The sequence below is a fragment of the Schistocerca gregaria genome, chromosome 8 (genome assembly GCF_023897955.1).
Source record: "Schistocerca gregaria isolate iqSchGreg1 chromosome 8, iqSchGreg1.2, whole genome shotgun sequence".
Lineage (NCBI taxonomy): Eukaryota > Metazoa > Arthropoda > Insecta > Orthoptera > Acrididae > Schistocerca > Schistocerca gregaria.
Genome location: NC_064927.1, coordinates 393,216,550 through 393,239,306, shown reverse-complemented (window position 1 = coordinate 393,239,306; position 22,757 = coordinate 393,216,550). Strand labels below are relative to the sequence as shown.

Genomic DNA, 22,757 nt, shown 5'->3' with positions numbered 1-22,757 from the left:
TGTAGAACATCTAAGTGCATGTGTTGGGAGTCACTGGTTAGCCACCTCTTGCCAAATGGATCAAAGTTTTTCTTGCAAAGCAATCCATTAACTACCTTAAATTGTCCTTTCACATCCTCTGATCGATTTAAGACAAGCATAATTTGTGATATCTTGGCGTCTTTCTTCTGCTCAACAGAGAGATTCTGGAGTGCAGTGAGACATTCGCTATCTCCATCAAAGTCTTTATGGTCTTGCACAGGGTTTCTTGAGAGACAGTGAGCATCTTGGTGTTTTCTTCCACTTTTGTACACTGTGGTAATGTCATACTCTTGAAGATGTAGTGCCCACTTGGTGAGTCATCCTGTTGGATCCTTAAAACCTGTCAACCAACAAAGTGAATGATGGTCAGTAACAACTGTGAATGGCTTTCCATAGAGATACTGTCGAAATTTGTACATGGCCCAGATCACAGCAAGACGATCTGTTTCCTTAGTTGAGTAGTTTCTCTCGGATTTTGTAAGTGTCTTAGAAAAATAGGCTATAACCTTCTCTTTTCCATCTGAAATTTGCACCAGAACAGCACCGATCCAATACCCACTGGCATTTGTATGTAGTACTGTTGGTGCTCTCTCATCATACAGACCAAGTACAGGGTCAGTCGAGAGAGCTTTTTTGCAGCACATTGAAAGAATCTCGTTGAGCACCACCCCAGATAAATTTAGCATCAGTTTTTAACAACTCCTGGTGGAGTGGCCTGGCTTTGATACAAAAGTCTTTGATAAAACGACAGTAATAAGAACATAATCTGAGGAAGCTTCTCACATCTCTAATACTTTTAGGAATAGGGAATTCCATTACAGATCTCACCTTTTCTGGGTCTAGCCGCACACTTTCGTTTGACACAAGGTTTCCAAGTATTTTGGTTTCTTTTGCTCCAAAGAGACACTTTCTTGGACTAAGTTTCAGTCCGCCTTGTTGGAGACATTTAAGAACAGCCCTCAGTCTTTTTATATGTTCATCAAATGTCTCTGAGAACACTATAATGTCATCTAAATAACAAAGACACATCATCCACTTTAGGTGCCTTAGAAGATTATCCATCATCTGTTCAAAAGTTGCTAGTGTATTACACAACCCAAACAGCATTACCTTAAACTCATACAGGCCCTCATGGGTGATGAATGCAGTTTTCTCACCATTTTAAAGGGAAATGAAGGATGAGAGATTGGGTTCAATGTTTGTTCCACTTCCTCCCTTACGACATCTAATTCGATTTGCCAGTATCCCAAGTACAAGTCCGTGATTCAGAAAAACTTAGCTCCCTTCAGACAATCTAGTGCATCATAAATTTGTGGAAGAGGGTAAATCTTATTAAGCTTCCTTTAATCAACACAAAAGTGCCAACTGCCATCCTTATTCCTGACAAGGACCACTGGTGATGACCATGGGCTCTGCGAAGGTTGAATGATGTCATTCTTCATCATTTTCTCTACCTCATTGCGAATTATTCAATGTTCCATTGCTGACACACAGTATGCTCTGTCTTATTGATCTAGTACTAATCCAGTGCTTCACTGTCAATTGGTCTAATTTTCTCTTCACCTGTGTATTGAAGCATTCAGAGAACTCTTGAAGAATGGCAAGTAGCTGTTGTTCCTTAGTGAGGTCTAGTGATAGTCAAGCTAAAAGATCTTGTCTCTTAGTGGTAGTGCTAATTTCGCCCACAGACTCAGCATGGGAGGTTTCTATGGTACTCAGCTGTTCTTCAATTAACAGCTCAGTGTTTGCTACGCACATGTGTCTTAGAAGGATCAGTGGTTCTCAGCGACAGGTAACTATCCACAATTCACCAAATCCATTCTTAAATGAGACGACAGAGGTTGGGATGACCAAGTTATTCTTCAGTGGTATGCTTCTCTTACATTCCACTACAAGATCCATGGGTTGATGCATGGCATGACACATGACAGTTACCTTTCTAATGCTGACTGCAAGAGTGATCACTTCATCCAGCACACACAGTCTCCACACACTGATGTGCATCTTCCTGTCCACAGTATCTCATCTTGTCTAGTATAATCTTCGAGCGACCACAATCTAATTGCCTGAGAAGCTTCCAAAAAAGTTCCATCCGAGAATGACGTCATGACCACACTCTTGTAAGATGATGAATTCTAAGGGCTGTGTATGGCAATCTATACTCACACGCGAAGACAGTCTCTGCCAGCTGAAACCAGACTGGCTTCAACTGCCAGGGACTGTGTTCATGTGTGTGTGAGTTGCATTAGAGAGAGAGAGAGAGAGTGTGTGTGTGTGTGTGTGTGCATGTGTGTGTGTGTGTGTGTGTGTTTTGTCTATTTTCAACAAAGGCCTTGTTGTCCAAAGGCTCACTTTCTGACAGTTTTTTCACTGTGCCTGTCTGCAGCTCAGCGTCTTCATTACATGGTAGACAGCTACTGTCCTTTGCATAAAAAGTTAAGAAAGGTTATTTTTAGTGGGCCACAAATCAAACAACTTGTAAATGATCCTGCACTTGATCAGATTTTGGAGGGGAAAGAAAAAGAAGCTTGGCATGTCTTAAAGTGAGTGATTCACAGAGTTTAGGCAACAAAAGAGATGACAACCCCATTCAGTTGGTGACAGTACCTATGCAAAAACACCATCAACTCTGTTGCAATTTGTCCTGTAAAATCCATTTTTTCCACTCATGTAGATTTTTTCCTCTTAGTTGTGGAGTTTTCAGTAATTTATGGGGAGAAAGATTTCATTGCAATATTTCTGTAATTGAACAATGATATCAGGGTCATTGGACTGAAATATTGTTCATGGATCACTGCTCACCTATGTGTAGGGGTTGCTTTGGGACTCACAAGAGGCAATACAAAAAGACAATGATCTCAAAGCCACCACACAAGTCTCTTCAAACCCAACTAGTTGCCAGGTATTCCTCCATCAATTTAGAACTATTAAAATGTAACTCTCATCAAAACTGTCAAATGGACTTTCAGTGTTGTTTGCATATGTAATTAAAATGTATTTCTTTTCTCAACCCATTAAAATAAAATACTTCCACCTATTGTACATCACAGAAACCAGAGCTAATAAAAAAATTCTTTGTCATTCATTTTTCTCAACCCAAAATCAGTAGGATTTGACTCATGAAATGAAAGTGACATTCAAAAACATTATTTTGTTGGGCAGTGTAATTTAAGAGGTAAAAGGGGCAGACCACTAAGTAGATCAAAGCAGACGGGGATATCCCATGGAACATTTGTGGTGAGAGAAAACCCACCCTTATCAACCCCATTAAGTGTAAAGTCAGCTACGGGGTAAAGAATGCTATACACCCTGGAAATCACAACAGCAAAAATGAGAAAGGCAAACACATAGTAGACATGGACTGGCTACCTAGCAAGTGGGCAACATTCACCACATGGCCTGCACAATCTGTGAAAACTCTGAAAAATGTGGAGATCAAGCCCAGATGTGGAGACTGAATATAAATTAACCAAAATATGTGGTATAAGATGAGGAAAAAGAGGGGAAACCATCATGATAGATGTCTTACAGGCCAGATGGGTTGTCCACAGGGAATTACTCATAGAGAATAAGTTGGAGAGAAGTTACAGTCTGGATAAAAATGCAGTAGAGGCAGGTTAGAAGTACTGCAATGACTCATGATGAACACACTCGTGAAAGAGTTTTGACCCCTTGGGGAAAGCTGTGGAGGGAAGAAACTACAGGATAAGACAGATTGGAGTATATCCAACAAATTATTGAAGAAAAAGAAGAAATGAGGAAATTAGGGAGATAGTGGATATAAGTCAATCAGTAATGCAAGGAATTGAGAAAAGAGCTCTTCAATAGTACAGTGATGTGGTGTGTATGAAGCAAGGATGATGGCCAAAAGGAATTTGGAATGGTTCCTGGGAATACAGGGCAACTGCTGAAGAGCAGAAGAGCCCTTCAAAGTAAAAGTAACAGTAAAAGCAATTAACTAAAACCCTTGAAGAAAGTTTATAGTGAACTAGTAACTGCTTAGATTTACTTTCATTCCAATTGATCCGTAGTGAGGAGGTCCTCCAGGATGTAGAACATGTCAGAAAAACAACAATACATGACAAATATTTACAACTCAAACAAATAAGCTAATGTACCATTCCACAGGTCCCAAGTGGAATGGTCATCATTTTTTAATGAGCACTATATGAAAGAATCATTTTACAAATACCAATGCACTGAATATGAAATAAAAAAAGGTTTTTTTTTTTTTTTACTTATTTAGAAGGTAATAAACGTGTAATACAGCTACTATAATACTTATTACAATGAACACATTACTGCACTGAAATGGTGCAGAAGTTAGATTGTACTTACACACACACACACACACACACACACACACACACATACACACACACACACACACACACATTGGGGAAGTGCAATTAGTCTACAAAGAATATTGCTTGCAAATCACTCATGTGATTGGTTCTAGAATATTATTCAAGTGTGTGGGACCGGCACCAAATAGATCTAACAGGGGATACTGAATGAACACAGAGAAGGGCAGCTGAATGGTCACAGGTTTGTCTGATTTGTAGGAGAGTGCCACATAGTTACTGAAGGAACTGAAGTGGAAGGATCTTGAAGATAGACAAACTATTCCAAGAAAATCTATTAACAAAGTTTCAAGAACGGGCTTTAAATGACGACTCTAGGTATATGCAACAATTCCCTACTTATTGCTCATGTAGGGATTGTGAGGATGAGATTAGAATAATTACTGCATGCACAGAGGCATTCAAACAATCATTCTTCTTATGTCCTATACATGAATGGAATGAGAAGAAACCCTCATACTGTTACAACACAACGTACCCTCTGCTATGCATCTCTCAGTGGTTTGGGGAGGATGGATACAGATGTAGCAGTAGTTACTGGTGTATTACACAAACAAAATGTTCTCAAACTGGCACAGAGATGGCTATAACAACATGGAAATATTGTTTTCCATATTGTAGCGTATGTTTCACAGCAGTTCAACAGGTAACACAAACTGGTAGAAACCTGAGAATGGTTTTGAAGGTTATCATCTCAGTGGCTGCAAAATAGTTTATGCCCTCTCTTTTGCAAATTCAAGATCTATTAGATAATAAGCCTTGTTACAAACATAAAAAACTTGGACATTTCCTATTGTACACAATTCTACATTGCAGAAAAGTTCCCAAAGCATATTATAATGTTTATGCACTTAACATTTAGATTCATCCCCTGTATGCATGTGTATTTTTCATAGTAAGCGCATTAATACTTAAATACTATTCTGTAAGAGAATCTGCCAAACAGATACATTTTTAAGTACTAAATACATCAACACTATTTACTTAATTGAACAGTGTGTTGTATTTTAATAACCTCAAGAAGACTGAAAGTAATAAATATCCATATCCCTAGATCTATTCACAATATGGGCCTACATAACATAAAATAAGTGTATTTGAAAACTTTACTTATGTTTGTTTTGATCAAGTGGATACACAGGGGTAGTGTTCTATCACACTTTGTTTAACAATTTGATACCACTGATAAGACATTGGTCCTTCACTTTAAGACAAAAACAAAAAGAGCAATCAAAGCAGTTTATGGAGGAAAGTGGCACAGCCCCAAAAAGTTGGGCATCTATTTCACTCAGCAGAAAGTTTAGGAACAGCATTTTCTGGTTGCCAAAAGGGATTGTTGTTATTAGCCCGCAAATTAAATATACTGTACCAGTATTCTGAAGCAAATAGTGAAACTGGTTTGAAAATTACATAAATCTTTAATGCAACTGACCTCATAGTGATTTGGATGTGGGGAATTAAGGGTTTTAAAGTACAAATTCTTGAAACAGCCACCATTGTCATAACATTTGGAACACCATAACATTTGATACACCAGTTTTTCAAATTTCCACAGGTTCAAAAATATGATGACAGAAAATGTTTAAAGTCTAATGAACAGATTATTTCAGCTGTAGACAAGTGTAAGTACAGATATTTTATATGCAGTATCTTAATATATATTCACATCAGTGTGTTTGTGGGAAAACTGTTTAACACAGAGAAAAAACAACAAGTTTAATGACCTGATGTTTTCTGCATGATTGTAGTGCACCATTATGTGGACTATACCTGTCAATACAGATCCACTGTTTTGCATCCACATGTCCACACTTCAGCATCTGACCTGCTGTTCGGAAGAAAAGCAACGTTAATGGTTTGCTCTTGCCCTAAGTACTTGGAAGAACTAACCAACCTAAAAATATATGACTTGTAATGGCTGTAATTATTAGTCTGCAAGTAATGTAAGTACTTATGTAATATTGTTCAGTACACTCCTCAGTAATCAATACAAATATCTGTACTTATACCCATTACACCCTGTACTTTAGATGCTATAGAATTGCCTGTCAGAAAGATAACCTCATCACTGGACTACAGCATCTTTCTAGAAAGATGCTGTCTCAAAAACCAAGCTCCTCTATGACCTAAATAACAGTTGTTCCCTAGTGTGACTCTTGCATGCTATTAGGTAGCAACTGCTCGTCCTTGTTGTGTGAAGGCACAATGAAAGCAGCAGATTGGTATTTGTACGTACAGTAGGCAGTTCTGCCTTGAGGTAGAGCTCAGCGACAACCTTCACGGGTGGCTTATTGGGGGCTGGCAACTGTAATAGTGCTGTCCAGTAGCCGGCTACACCTTGCTCATAACGGAAGGCATCTGGGCACGGAGAGTCGGGCACCTCCAAAGTCACTGCCATCACGACCAGGCCCAGCATGCACAGCCTGGCAACATGAGCAACAGTCGCTATGACAGGTCATGGTACAGAACGGCATATTTCATACACCATCACATTTTGACAATCACATCCTTCCACACAATGCAATTAAGTATTGTAAACCAACACCTAGAGATAGTTGCAGAGCTCAATTTTAAGACAGATCATTAAACAACAAAGTCCCAAAATATATTCACTGGTTCCTAAAACTTAAGGCAGGAAGTAACTTACATATGGTGTGTCACTGACAAGTACCACAGCTTGATGTAATTTTGACCATACATAGAAATAACTGCTACAGTATAGTACAGTACAGAAGGTAACAAAGAGACACACAGTGGGACAAACAGAAATGACACTTTTATTCAGAGACAATAATTCACTGAAGTCATCATGATTTATGATGATTCCTGTTATAACCTTTAATCACCAATAATTGCGTGGATATTCAAACACTCTCTCTTAGAAACAATAGCTGATTCCATGATGACAACTCAGTATCTCGTATTTGACTGCCGTGCCGTGACATGCGGCTGGCGCCGTTCGTAGCTCGGTGGCGCTCCCGCGCTCAGCCAAGTTACAGAGAGCCTATCGCCATTTGCGTGTACTGTCTTGGCGGCACTGTTAAATGTCGTGGCACTGTCACAACACTTTTCCCCCCTTGAAATAAAAAAAACACTTCCTTGGAGACATGGACAGTGCGGAGACATCCATGGCCTCTTGTGAGGCCCCAAGAAGATCCCGTGGAGAGACACGAGAGTATGGTCGAAAATGTCCAGGACGGAAACTCGTGCGCAGAACGTGCCTCCTGGACGAGATGATGGGTGAAATCTCCAGAGCAGCATCCATAGGTGTCGTGGACATGGGGGTGTGCTCCAGCGAGATGGGTTCCGGAGAAGGCGGCGTCGCGACTGGGGCCGGTTCCGGCATACTCGGAAGCAGTAGCGACATCGGCTGCATCAACATGTCCGGTAGATCGGCAGCAGCGACAGGACTGGCTTCTCGGGCTGGTGGAGGCGAAGGAAGGGGCGGTGGCACCGGCGTGGCCACCACTCGTGGGCGCATCTCTTCATAATGGCGAACAACTGTGCCGTCGTCCGTACGTATTTCACAAAGCCGGCGGCCGTGAAGAGCCTTGACCACCCCTGGAGTCCATTTAGGGCGAGATCCATACCCTCGTGCCCACACGTCGGCGCCCACCGAGTATTTTCCCACACTAGGGGCACAGCACAAGGCCTGACAGGGTGAAGCAGGTGCAGTAGAGTGCGTGGTTGGCGTCCATGCAAGAGTTCAGGAGGGCTGCGATCACCCAGAGGCGTGAAGCGAAAAGAACTCAGAAATTGCAGCAGAGCGTCATCTGTGGAAAAATCACCAAGGAATTTTTTCATCTGGCTTTTGAAAGTATGGACAAGGCGCTCGACCTCCCCATTCGATTGCGAATGGAAGGGCGGTGCTGTAACATGGTGAATCCCTCGTCCAGTACAAAAATCACGGAAGGCCTACGAAGAGAACTGAGGGCCGTTGTCCGTGATGATCGTGGATGGAAGACCTTCTAGCGCAAAGATTTTGGACAAAGCCAGCGTTGTCGCCGCAGTGTTGGGCGACGGACATCTAAAAACAAACGGAAACTTCGAGAAGGCGTCAATCAACAGTAGCCAATAAGTACCGAGGAAGGGGCCGGCAAAGTCAGCGTGCACCCGTTCCCACGGCTGTGCCGGATCAGGCCACGGAGAGGGCATTGTACGAGGTGCAGCCAGTTGTTGAGCACACTGACCACACGCAGCAACCATGTGGGCGATGTCCGAATCAATACCGGGCCAATAAAAGTGCCTGCGTGCCAAGGACTTAGTCCGAGAAACACCCCAATGACCTTCATGCAACAGTTTGAGAACATCTTTGCTAAGAGAGGCTGGCACCACGACCCCGCGGAGATGCGCCATCCGTGGCCAGAAGAACAACACCATCACGAACAGACAGACGAAGGTGCAATGCATGGTAGTTGCGAAGGGGATCCGATGCCCGGCCCTTGGTCCTGTCCGGCCAACCCCGTTGAACAAAACCGATCACCCGACGCAGGACCGGGTCCCGCGCAGTAGCCGATGCGACCTGCGAACCTGTAAGTGGAAAATCCTCGACCGCATTACGTTCTTCCTCATCAATGTGGATACAGAGTAGTTCATCACGATCGAAAACCGGGTAGGGGCCCATCGGCAATCGCGACTATGCGTCAGCGTTGGCGTGCTGGGCCGTGGGGCGATAGTGAATCTCATAGTGAAAATGAGATAAGTATAAGGCCCAACATTGCAGGCGGTGAGCTGCCTTATCCGGAAGCGACGTTAATGGGCTGAACAGAGAGACCAGCGGCTTGTGGTTGGTGATGAGGTGAAACTTAGAACCATACAAAAAAACACTGAACTTTTTTATAGCATAAATGATAGCGAGCGCCTCCTTTTCGATTTGAGAGTAACGCCGTTGCGCATCGTTGAGGGTCTTGGAAGCATAGGCGATGGGTCGTTCCGACCCATCCTCATACCGATGGGCGAGAACAGCCCCTAGGTCACACTGTGACGCGTCAGTCGCCAGAACCAAGTGCTGACCCGGACGGAATGTGGCAAGACAAGGCGCCGACTGCAAATGAGCCTTAAGGCGGACAAAAGCCTGCTCACACTCGTCGGACCAACAGAAAGGGACGTTTTTGCGTAACAGCTGATGCAGAGGATGAGCTACCGCCGCCGCGCATGGAATGAATTTGTGATAAGCAATCTTGCCTAGAAACGCCTGAAGTTCTTTGACCGTAGACGGCCGGGGTAGAGCGTTAATGGCCGCAACGTGCTGACGTAGACGACGTATACCCTCACGGGACAAGTGGAAACCAAGATACACAATGGAGGGTTGGAAGAACTGTGACTTTTCCAGATTGTACCTCAACCCAGCCGAATGCAAAACCCGAAACAGTGAACGCAAATTACGAATGTGCTCCTCCGTGGAGGCCTCCGTGACAACAATGTCATCCAGATAGTTTATGCAGCCGGGAACGGAAGCCGTGAGCTGTTCCAAAAACCGCTGAAAAATGGCCGGTGCGCTAGCGACGCCAAATGCTAACCGCTGGTACTGATACAACCCACAAGGAGTGTTGATGACCAGAAATTCCTTGGAAGTAGCATCCAACGGCAACTGATTTTACGCCTCCGATAAGTCGGAATATAACTGGCCCCCAGCGAGCTTGGTAAATAACTCCTCAGGACGGGGAAGAGGATAAGTGTCAATGAGGCTCTGAGCGTTGACAGTGGCTTTAAAATCACCACACAATCGCAGACTCCCGTTTGGTTTAGAAACCACTACGATCGGCGGTGCCCATTCGCTGGAGGTAACAGGAAGGAGAATCCCTGAAGCTGTTAACCTGTCTATCTCAGCCTTGACAGTTGCACGCAACGCCACCGGAATAGGGCGTGCCCGGAAAAACTTAGGGCGAGCTGTAGGTTTAAGAGTAATGTGGGCTTCAAAATCCTTGGCGCAACCCAGACCAGCAGAGAACACGGACGAAAATTCAGAACACAATCCATCCAGCTGTTGATACGGAATATTCTCAGATATGAGGTCCACATCATCATCATCATCAATGGAGAACCCGAACAACTGGAAAGCATCATAACCGAACAGGTTTTCAGTGCCCGCATGATCCACCACATAAAACGTGACGGGCCTAACAACAGACTTGTAGGCACTGGAAGCATCAAACTGACCAATGATAGGAGTTTTCTGTTTATTATAAGTTCTCATATTTCGCGTAAGTGGAGACAAAGGAGGGGAGCCCAACTCTAAATACGTGCGAGAATTAATGAGTTACTGCAGAGCCAGTGTCCACTTGCATGCGGATGTCTTTATCCAGAACACGAACAGTAACAAACAACTTATTTGTTTGAGAAAGTACACAGTGAACATACATGTCCGATGCCTCGTCCTCATCGACAGGAACTTTAGGGGACTGACACACGGAAGCAATGTAGCCTTTTTTCCTACATGAATTACACGTGGCCCAACGTTTTGGACACGCGGCCCTGTCATGCTGTACGAAACAACGGGGGCAAGAAGGAAATGCGGAACGAACCTGCTTCTGTGGTTGCTAGTTTCGCTGCGAGCGTTGAGGCCCAACGCGACGTTGTTTACGCGAGTGAACCGCCGCCACATCTTAGTTCTCCTGTGAAACAGGCAAATTGTCCGTGTCGAGAGTTAACTGTACAGCGCCTACATCACACCACGCGTCTATTTGCGCGCCAGCAGCGTGAGACACTTCAAAGGATTGAGCGATGCTTAGAACTTCCGACAACGACGGGTTTGGCAGTTGTAGGGCACGTTGCCGAACTTCTTTATCAGGAGCAAGCCGTAGAATAGCATCCCTAACAATTGAATCAGCATAAGACTCATGATGAGTGTCCGTGACAAACTGACATTTCCTACTCAGACCGTGTAGTTCCGCCGCCCAAGCCCGGTAAGATTGATGGGGCTCTTTACGACACCGGTAGAACGCCACGCGGGCGGCAACGACGTGGTTGTTTTTTCGGTAATAGTTAGACAATAAGACACACATTTCTTGGAAGGACAGAGAGGCAGGTTCCCGCTGAGGGGCTAACTGAGATAGCAGCTGATAGATCCGTAGGGGAATCCAAGATAGAAATAACGACTTACACATAGGAGCGTCGACAACGCCGAAAGCCAAGAAGTGTTGCTGCAAACGCTTCTCACAATCCTCCCAGTCTTCAGCGGCCTCGTCGTAAGGAGGGAAAGGAGGCGCAGAAGAGGAAGACAGACGATGAGTAAGCGACGTCGACAACGCCTGAATCGCAGCCGTCAGCTGTGTTTGTTGTTCAATGAGCGCTTGCATAAGCTGTTCCATGTCTGCCCCGTCACGAACACGCAAATCCACAACGCAGTGAAAACATCCCATTCTCGTCGCCAAAAAGTGTTATAACCTTTAATCACCAATAATTGCGTGGATATTCAAACACTCTCTCTTAGAAACAATATCTGATTACATGATAACTCAGTATCTCGTATTCGACTGCCGTGCCGTGACATGCGGCCGGCGCCGTTCGTAGCTAGGTGGCGCTTCAACGCTCAGCCGAGTTGCGGAGCGCCTCTATCGCCGTTTGCGCGTACTGTCGTGGCGGCACTGTTAAATGTCGTGGCACTGTCACAACAATTCCCTCCACATTACAAAAGATGGGACATGGTTGTTCATAGGGTGTGTCATCACCATGGATGGCAATGAATGCTCTGTAATGTGCTCCCAAGTAGGTTGCTAAATGGTTCTTGCTACACTCCTGGAAATGGAAACAAGAACACATTGACACCGGTGTGTCAGACCCACCATACTTGCTCCGGACACTGCGAGAGGGCTGTACAAGCAATGATCACACGCACGGCACAGCGGACACAGCAGGAACCGCGGTGTTGGCCGTCGAATGGCGCTAGCTGCGCAGCATTTGTGCACCGCCGCCGTCAGTGTCAGCCAGTTTGCCGTGCCATACGGAGCTCCATCGCAGTCTTTAACACTGGTAACATGCCGCGACAGCGTGGACGTGAACCGTATGTGCAGTTGACGGACTTTGAGCGAGGGCGTATAGTGGGCATGCGGGAGGCCGGGTGGACGTACCGCCGAATTGCTCAACACGTGGGGCGTGAGGTCTCCACAGGACATCGATGTTGTCGCCAGTGGTCGGCGGAAGGTGCACCTGCCCGTCGACCTGAGACGAGACCGGAGCGACGCACGGATGCACGCCAAGACCGTAGGATCCTACACAGTGCCGCAGGGGACCGCACCTCCACTTCCCAGCAAATTAGGGACACTGTTGCTCCTGGGGTATCGGCGAGGACCATTCGCAACCGTCTCCATGAAGCTGGGCTACGGTCCCGCACACCGTTAGGCCGTCTTCCGCTCACGCCCCAACATCGTGCAGCCCGCCTCCAGTGGTGTCGCGACGGGCGTGAATGGAGGGACGAATGGAGACGTGTCGTCTTCAGCGATGAGAGTCGCTTCTGCCTTGGTGCCAATGATGGTCGTATGCGTGTTTGGCGCCGTGCAGGTGAGCGCCACAATCAGGACTGCATACGACCAAGGCACACAGGGCCAACACCCGGCATCATGGTGTGGGGAGCGATCTCCTACACTGGCCGTACACCTCTGGTGATCATTGAGGGGACACTGAATAGTGCACGGTACATCCAAACCGTCATCGAACCCATCGTTCTACCATTCCTAGACGGGCAAGGGAACTTGCTGTTCCAACAGGACAATGCACGTCCGCATGTATCCCGTGCCACCCAACGTGCTCTAGAAGGTGTAAGTCAACTACCCCGGCCAGCAAGATCTCCGGATCTGTCCCCCATTGAGCATGTTTGGGACTGGATGAAGCATCGTCTCACGCGGTCTGAACGTCCAGCACGAACGCTGGTCCAACTGAGGCGCCAGGTGGAAATGGCATGGCAAGCCATTCCACAGGACTACATCCAGCATCTCTACGATCGTCTCCATGGGAGAATAGCAGCCTGCATTGCTGCGAAAGGTGGATATACACTGTACTAGTGCCGACATTGTGCATGCTCTGTTGCCTGTGTCTATGTGCCTGTGGTTCTGTCAGTGTGATCATGTGATGTATCTGACCCCAGAAATGTGTCAATAAAGTTTCCCTTCCTGGGACAATGAATTCACGGTGTTCTTATTTCAATTTCCAGGAGTGTATACAGCATTTTATACCTCCTTCAGTGCTGCTGACAACTACTGGATGGTCGATGGTGCGTGTGAATGTCTCCCCAATTCATCCCACAAATATTTAATGATAGTTAAGTCAGGGAATGGGTAGGCCAGTCCATTCACCAAATATCATCTGAGACCAAGAGTTTCTCTACCTGTGCAGTTCGATGTTTTCATGCATTGTCGTTCATAAAAATGAAATCAGGACCAAATGTAACCCTGAAAAGATGCACCTGGGGATGGAGTATAGTGTCATAATAATTTTGATCAGTGAGTGTACCATGTTCAAAGGTGTGGAGGTTGGTACTATCATGCAACATTATGCCTCATCACATCATAACATCTGGACTATGAAAACAATCATGTTCGAAATAGTTCTGGATTGATTAAGTGTTCCGACCTCTTGCAATATGAAGCTACATCCACTATTGCCAAATATCATCGATTGCAGGTGTTATGATGTGGGGAAGCATAATGTTGCTCTAGGTGTCAACAACTGACTGCATGGAGTCAACTGAAGCTATGGTTCAGGTACTTCCATCTGCGAAGACAGCATCCTGGTAGCCAATTTGAGCAGTTGGTGAGTGTGTGTGTCTCCTGAGATCCTAATGTTACCTGGTGTCCAGACAAAAATCACCCATCATTCAACTCGATGAAGGTCAGCAAGGAGATCCTGCAAAGTCAAGATTAGTGCTGAAGCCTACTCAGGGAGAGGGATTCACTACCAATTAGGAATGACTCACCAGCACAAGAACAAACGTTACTGAAGGCTTGAGTGCCAACAATTCTGCAGTGATGCACTGCACATCTTGGCAGAAACAGTGTTCACTGCACCTTGCATGTGTTTAGGTAAAACCAGTTCATCCATTAACAGTACAGCTGCATTAGTGAATCCAACTTGCAAACCTAGAAATGCATCGAGGATGACCAGGAAAAGGCAGTGGAAAATTATGGGATCAACAGAATCTTTCAGTCTAAAGGATAGATCGAGACAGAACCAAGGATGGGGTGCACATCTTGGGGATCTACAGGTAAGAGGCGATAGTGGGGGGAAGATGGGCTTCCGAGCTGAGTCATTGTATGTAAACTAACATCATGACTCCAGTCCTGGGCCTCTATTGTGCAATTGCTCGCCTGAGCAGCATATGTGTATCACATAGTTAAGCAGCTGTTGTTGACACCTGATCTTTAGTGGAGGGATCCCAGCCTCCACAAGTAGGCTGTTTACGAGGCTGGTCCAAAAGGCACTTGTTGCAGGTAGGACCCAAAAATGGAATATTTGGTCCAGCATCTGCAATGCTGAAAGGTGTTGCTGAGCCATATGCCAGACTCCCATAACAATGACAGGACCGGATCAGAGCTTTGTAAAGTCGCAAAAATGTACATTGGTCTGCAACCTGGCTGATGTTAAGATGTCACCAGCACATTCGCATAAGTTGGCAGAAATGGGGAAGCCATGTCAACTGGGCATCAAAGACCAGTCCAAAAGAATGATAAGATTCTACCATATCGAGCAAGTGGTCGTTGAAGTAGAGTTTTGTTTGTGGATGGGCAGTGCATTGGTGACAGAAGTGTGTGATACATGTCTTGGTGGCTGGGAACTGGAAGCCATGATTGAGAGCCCAGCACTCTATCTTTCATATGGCACCTTGAAGTCGGCGCTCACCAGTAGTCACAGTGGAGGAGCATAAGCAAAAATCGTCAGCACACGAGGAGGGTGACATATTAGATTCAACAGCTGTGGCTAGTCAATTGACAGCCAACAAAAAAAAAGGTGGACACTTAATACAGAGTCCTGCAGGGCCACACAATTGTATATAGTGGGTACTGCAGGAAGTACCAATTTGAACCTCTAAGGTATGGTGTGACAAGAAAGTACCAGACAAAAATCAGGAGTGGACCCAAAGAGCACACTCATGTTTGGTAATGAAGATGTGAAAATGGCACTTTCAAAAGCTTTTTGCAGGTTGAAGAAGACAGCAATAAAATATTTTTGCTAGGCAAAAGCTGATTGGATGGCAGACGTGAGATAGGCCTAACTGTCAGCAGTAGAATGGTCTTCGCGAAAGCCAGCTGGGACAGAGCCAAAAGCCCCGAGTCTCAAGGTACCAACACTGCCATTGGCTCACCATATATTTGCACAACTTGCAGAGAACACTGGTGAGACTAACTGGGCAATAGCTGTCCACTATAAAAAGCTCTTTATCCAGTTTCAGTATTGTGACGATCATGATTTCTCACCAATGAGATGGGAGCTCACTTTCACTCCAGATACTGTTGAAAATGGCAAGGATATGACATTGGCAGTCCACTGTTTGACCACTTGGCTGTGAATGTAGTGTGGCCCTGGAGTCATGTTACGCAAAGGGCTAGAGCAAAGAGAATTTCCCATTCACTGAAATGAATATATGGCTCCAGGTGATGTGCAGTGAAAGGTAAGTGAATTTTAGTATTTTATTAGGTGATGGACCTTGCACTGAGCCATTTAAAGGCAATGAGGTGCTCTATCGATGGATGTTACCCATGGCTTTGGAAAGCACATTTGCGACCTCTTAAGTCCACCATGATAGTGCCATTTGACAGGGGCGAGGGGGCGGCAAATTTCGAGGAAAAGAGGCTCACTCAGTCTCCTGTCCACAGAATGGCTGCTATGGTGCTTTGGACAGCTGCATCGAGACTTCCACGTGGGAAGGTGCAGGGAGCGACTGCACCCCAACAGCATTGTTGAGAGCCTGTCTGTGTGGGACACTGGGCAAGTGATGCTGAGGAAGTGACAGGATGATCAGAAAGTGATCATTATCACACAGACCATGGACTCACCAATGGATGGGAGGATACAAATAGAAAGATCAATGACGGAATAAGATTCATATGTAACAATGAAGTGTGTAAGAGAACAGAACTGAAGTTCTGCGAGCAAAGTTTCCACAGCTTTATTGCAGCTAGTGGTCGTACTCAAGAGGATGTCGTTATCAGCAGAAAGAAAACTGGTGTTCTACGGATCAGAGCGTGGAATGTCAGATCCCTTAATCGGGCAGGTAGGTAAGAAAATTTAAAAAGGGAAATGGATAGGTTAAAGTTAGATATAGTGAGAATTAGTGAAGTTCGGTGGCAGGAGAAACAAGGCTTTTGGTCAGGTGAATACAGGGTTATAAACACAAAATCAAATAGGGGTAATGCAGGAGTAGGTTTAATAATGAATAGGAAAATAGGAATGCGGGTAAGCTACTACAAACAGCATATTGAACGCATTATTGTGGCCGAGATAGATACGAAGCCCACACCTACTACAGTAGTACAAGTTTATATGCCAACTAGCTCTGCAGATGACGAATAAATTGAAGAAATGTATGATGAAATAAAAGAAATTATTCAGATAGTGAAGGGAGACGAAAATTTAATAGTCATGGGCGACTGGAATTCGAGTGTAGGAAAAGGGAGAGAAGGAAACGTAGAAGGTGAATATGGATTGGGGCTAAGAAATGAAAGAGGAATCCGCCTCGTAGAATTTTGCACAGAGCACAACTTAGTCATAGCTAACACTTGGTTTAAGAACCATGAAAGAAGGTTGTATACATGGAAGAACCCTGGAGATACTAAAAGGTATCAGATAGATTATATAATGGTAAGACAGAGATTTAGGAACCAGGTTTTAAGTTGTAAGACATTTCCAGGGGCAGATGTGGACTCTGACCACAATCTATTGGTTATGACCTGTAGATTAAAACTGAAGAAACTGCAAAAAGGTGGCAATTTAAGGACATGGGCCTGGACAAACTGAAAGAACCAGTGGTTGTACAGAGTTTCAGGGAGAGCATAAGGGAACAATTGACAGGAATGGGGGAAATAAATACAGTAGAAGAAGAATGGATAGCTCTGAGGGATGAAGTAGTGAAGGCAGCAGAGGATCAAGTAGGAAAAAAGACGAAGGCTAGTAGAAATCCTTGGGTAACAGAAGAAATATTGAATTTAACTGATGAAACGAGAAAATATAAAAATGCAGTAAATGAAGCAGGCAAAAAGGAATACAAACGTCTCAAAAATGAGATCGACAGGAAATGAAAAATGGCTAAGCAGGGATGGCTAGAGGACAAATGTAAGGATGTAGAGGCTTATCTCACTAAGGGTAAGATAGATACTGCCTACAGGAAAATTAAAGAGACCTTTGGAGATAAGAGAACCACTTGTATGAACATCAAGAGCTCAGATGGAAACCCAGTTGTGAGCAAAGAAGGGAAAGCAGAAAGGTGGAAGGAGTATATAGAGGGTCTATACAAGGGTATTGTACTTGAGGACAATATTAAGGAAATGGAAGAGGATGTAGATGAAGATGACATGGAAGATACGATATTGCGTGAAAAGTTTGACAGAGCACTGAAAGACCTAAGTCGAAACAAGGCCCCGGCAGTAGACAACATTCCATTAGAACTACTGACAGCCTTGGGAGAGCCAGTCCTGACAATACTCTACCAGCTGGTGAGCAAGATGTATGAGATGGGCGAAATACCCTCAAACTTCAAGAAGAATATAATAATTCCAATCCCAAAGAAAGCAGGTGTTGACAGATGTGAAAATTACCGAACTATCAGTTTAATAAGTCACAGCTGCAAAATACTAACACGATTTCTTTACAGACAAATGGAAAAACTAGTAGAAGCCGACCTCGGGGAAGATCAGTTTGGATTCCGTAGAAATACTGGAACACGTGAAGCAATACTGACCTTACGACTTATCTTAGAAGAAAGATTAAGGAAAGGCAAACCTACGTTCCTAGCATTTGTAGACTTAAAGAAAGCTTTTGACAATGTTGACTGGAATACTCTTTCAAATTCTAAAGGTGGCAGGGGTAAAATACAGGGAGCGAAAGGCTATTAACAATTTGTACAGAAACCAGATGGCAGTTATAAGAGTCGAGGGACATGAAAGGGAAGCAGTGGTTGGGAAGGGAGTGAGACAGGGTTGTAGCCTCTCCCCGATGTTATTCAATCTGTATATTGAGCAAGCGGTAAAGGAAACAAAAGAAAAGTTCGGAGTAGGTATTAAAATCCATGGAGAAGAAATAAAAACTTTGAGGTTCGCCGATGACATTGTAATTCTGTCAGAGACAGCAAAGGACTTGGAAGAGCAGTTGAATGGAATGGACAGTGTCTTAAAAGGTGAATATAACATGAACATCAACAAAAGCAAAACGAGGATAATGGAATGTAGTCGAATTAAGTCGGGTGATGGTGAGGGAATTAGATTACGAAATGAGACACTTAAAGTAGTAAAGGAGTTTTGCTATTTGGGGAGCAAAATAACTGATGATGGTCGAAGTAGAGAGGATATAAAATGTAGACTGGCAATGGCAAGGAAAGCGTTTCTGAAGAAGAGAAATTTGTTAACATCGAGTATAGATTTAAGTGTCAGGAAGTCATTTCTGAAAGTATTTGTATGGAGTGTAGCCATGTATGGAAGTGAAACGTGGACGATAAATAGTTTGGACAAGAAGAGAATAGAAGCTTTCGAGATGTGGTGCTACAGAAGAATGCTGAAGATTAGATGGGTAGATCACATAACTAATGAGGAAGTGTTGAATAGGGTTGGGGAGAAGAGAAGTTTATGGCACAACTTGACCAGAAGAAGGTATCGGTTGGTAGGACATGTTCTGAGGCATCAAGGGATCACCAATTTAGTATTGGAGGGCAGTGCGGAGGACAAAAATCGTAGAGGGAGACCAAGAGATGAATACACTAAGCAAATTCAGAAGAATGTAGGTTGCAGTAGGTACTGGGAAATGAAGAAAATTGCACAGGATAGAGTAGCATGGAGAGCTGCATCAAACCAGTCTCTGGACTGAAGACCACAACAACAACATGGTCGTACTTTCACCTCACGAAAAGTTGTGGGCATTAAAGTCACCTAGAATGAGGACAGGCAGTGCGAGCCGAGAAATCGAAGTAGACATTGTGGTTTGAGACACTTTACTGTTAAGAGGGAGATACACATTAGAAACGACAGAATCCTGAGACATTCTCACATGAAAATCCACATCCATCAAAGTCGCATTGAGTGTTACATGTTCACTGCAGCCAGAGTCCAGAACATATGTGAAAACTCCGTCCAATGCTCTGTCATAGTCAGCTCGATTCACAAAATACCCCGTACAGATGCTGTGGTGGAATCAAGTTTCTTGGAGGGCAATGCACAAAGCTGCGGAACTGCGTTAGTGACGTTGTAGTTCAGCCAAGTGTTGGAAAAACGGATGCAGTTTCACTGGAGTATCATGCTACTGATATCCTGTGAGGGTGTGATGTTACCAAGGAGGAATGTGCTACCACCGTTTCTGACGAAACAACATCAGTATGCTTTAATTCTGAATCAGGGTCCATCGGGAGCTCTGCACAAGTACATGAGATGGAACATGTCAGATACTGTGGCATTGGGCTGATATCTGCTTCCAGATCAGCAGAATCCTATGAGTGAGAGAGTGTTGCTCCTCCTGGTGAGGTTACGGATCAACGTCTCTGGTGGATGGAAAGTCTATGCTCCCAAAGTACCAAAGTGAGTGTGGGTAAAACAATAAGAGGGAGGACCCCAAACATCAGCTGAGTGAGGGTACCATTGCTTGAGAGGATGATGTCATAGCCATAGCAAACGACATTGCCATATATACAGGATGCAAGTGATCACATTTCTTCTTGGTCTCCTGATACCAGAGTCAAAAAGTCTTGTATTCTTGCATTTTCTTTTCTCTTTGGAAAATAGTGCAGTCTGGTGGACAAGGGGAATGGTGCTCCCTGCAGTACAGGCGCAGGGACGGGGGAGGGAAGTGACACCAGAAGCGTTCGTGTGCAGCTGACACTCACAACCACAACGGACAGGGTCTGGGGTTTACAATGCAAAGACATGTGCCTGACTCTCTGCATCTGATGCACTGCATGGGAGGGTCAACATACGATTTTATATTGCATCAATACACCAGCAGCTCCAGCCTCAACCCTAGTGTCTAGTCTCCACTGGGCATGACGGGTGAAGTGCATACCCTATCACTTCAAACTGGAATGTAACTCTTCACTGGCCTGTAAAAGGAGGTCACAGTACAAGATGATTGGTACCTTGTACCATACTGAGACTCTAATGTGGGGCTATAGTTTTCTGAGCTGGGGTTCTGTTTTTAATCGGGACTGAACCCCTTTTTGCTTTCGAAATCGCTGCTGAAACCACTCCTACAGGTGAATTAACAAACGACAATGGCTTTGTGGCTGAAAAGGAATCTCTGTCAATCCTAGAGCAAGCTAAGTATTGTGAGGGGTATTTCTCCTCTTGTCTCTTAGACCTATGTTCCTCCCACAGCATACCCAGGGAAGAAGACATTGTGGGGTCACCTCTTCTCATTGCAGGAATCCTTTCTTTCAGAAGAGACTGCTAGAGCCACACAAGAACCAGTGGAAGAAATTTTGAGCCGCTTGATCTGCGAGTCATTCGCATTGGCGCCACTTATTCCCAATTGAAGCTCTTTCCATGGGCGTCATCCAGTCACAGAAATGGTAACAGTAACTCGGCCAGTTAACCATCGGCCAGAGTCACTCACTGAGTTTGAAAGAGGTCGTGTAATCTGACTGCTGTAAGTTGGATGTTCGTTCTGCAATATTCCAGAAAGACTTGGCAGGAATGTAGCCACTGTACAAGACTACTGGTAGCGGTGGTCACGGGAATGTACAGTCACAAGAAAACCAGGCTCCAGATGGCCAGATGGCACTACCAACAGGGAAGACCATCGTGTTCGATGTGTGGCTCTGGAGCATCATACTGCATCTGCAGCAACAATCTGAGCAGCAGTTGGTACCACAGTGACAGAATGATCTGTTACAAATCTGTTACGTTCAGGACAGCTCCGAGATAGATGTCCTGTAGCGTGCATTCCACTGTCCCCAAACCACCGTCATTTGCGACTTCAGTGGTGTCAAGCGAGAGCTAATTGGAGAACAGGGTGGAGGTCTGTTCTGTTTTTTGATGAAATCTGGATTTGCTTCGATGTCAGCGATAGCTGAGTCTATATTAGGAGGAGGCCAGCTGAGGACCTGCAACCAACCTGTTTGCATGCTACACACACTGGATGTAGACCTGGAGCTAATGGTCTTGGATGCGATTTTTTATGACAGCAGGAACACTGTCGTGGTTATCCCATGCCTCTGACTGCCAATTTACACATCATTCTGGCGATTCGACCTGTTCTGCTGCCATTCATGAGCAGAATTCCATGGGATAACCCTCGCCCACATACCGCTGTTGTAGCCCAACATGCTTTACAGAGTGTCAACATGTTGACTTAGCCTGCTCTGTCACCATCTACATCTACATGACTACTCTGCAATTCACATTTAAGTGCTTGGCAGAGGGTTCATCGAACCACAATCATACTATCTCTCTACTATTCCACTCCCGAACAGCGAGCGGGAAAAACGGACACCTAAACCTTTCTGTTCGAGCTCTGATTTCTCTTATTTTATTTTGATGATCATTCCTACCTATGTAGGTTGGGCTCAACAAAATATTTTCGCATTCGGAAGAGAAAGTTGGTGACTGAAATTTCGTAAAAAGGTCTCGCCGCGACGAAAAACGTCTATGCTGTAATGACTTCCATCCCAACTCGTGTATCATATCTGCCACACTCTCTCCCCTATAACGTGATAATACAAAACGAGCTGCCCTTTTTTGCACCCTTTCGATGTCCTCCGTCAATCCCACCTGTTAAGCATCCCACACCGCGCAGCAATATTCTAACAGAGGACGAACGAGTGTAGTGTAAGCTGTCTCTTTAGTGGACTTGTTGCATCTTCTAAGTGTCCTGCCAGATCTTTCTCCAATCAAGCACATATGGGACATCATCGGGTGACATCTCCAGATCCAGCCACAACCAGCATTAACCATCCTTGTATTGACCAACCAAGTGCAATAGGCATAGGACTTAATGGCAACTCCTTCTACTATTTAGATGAATTTTTGGATAGAGTAAGTGGGTAATTCCCCAATTTCCCCCCCCCCCCCCCAAAAAAAAAAAAAATTAAAAATATTAAGTGTCATGTAATATTTTGTGTAATGTAATATCTTGTATAGACACCTTTTATTAACCTGACACGTTCTACATCATTACGAAGTGTCGTATTCATGATCTATGGGAAAAGTACTAATCTAATCTAATGTAATTCTTCAGCAAGAAATA

At 44.6% G+C, this 22,757-nt stretch overlaps 1 protein-coding gene across 2 annotated transcripts in view; it reads right to left on the bottom strand.

Annotated features, from left to right (window-relative positions):
* The window catches only part of LOC126283931 (serine protease gd-like), a 199,224-nt gene that overhangs the window by 109,329 nt on the left and 67,138 nt on the right, over positions 1-22,757 (bottom strand). For both annotated transcript variants that reach the window (XM_049982317.1, XM_049982316.1), the window contains exon 2: positions 6,622-6,808. In XM_049982317.1, coding sequence (XP_049838274.1) covers positions 6,622-6,808 — 187 coding nt within the window. The remainder of the gene's footprint in view (positions 1-6,621; positions 6,809-22,757) is intronic.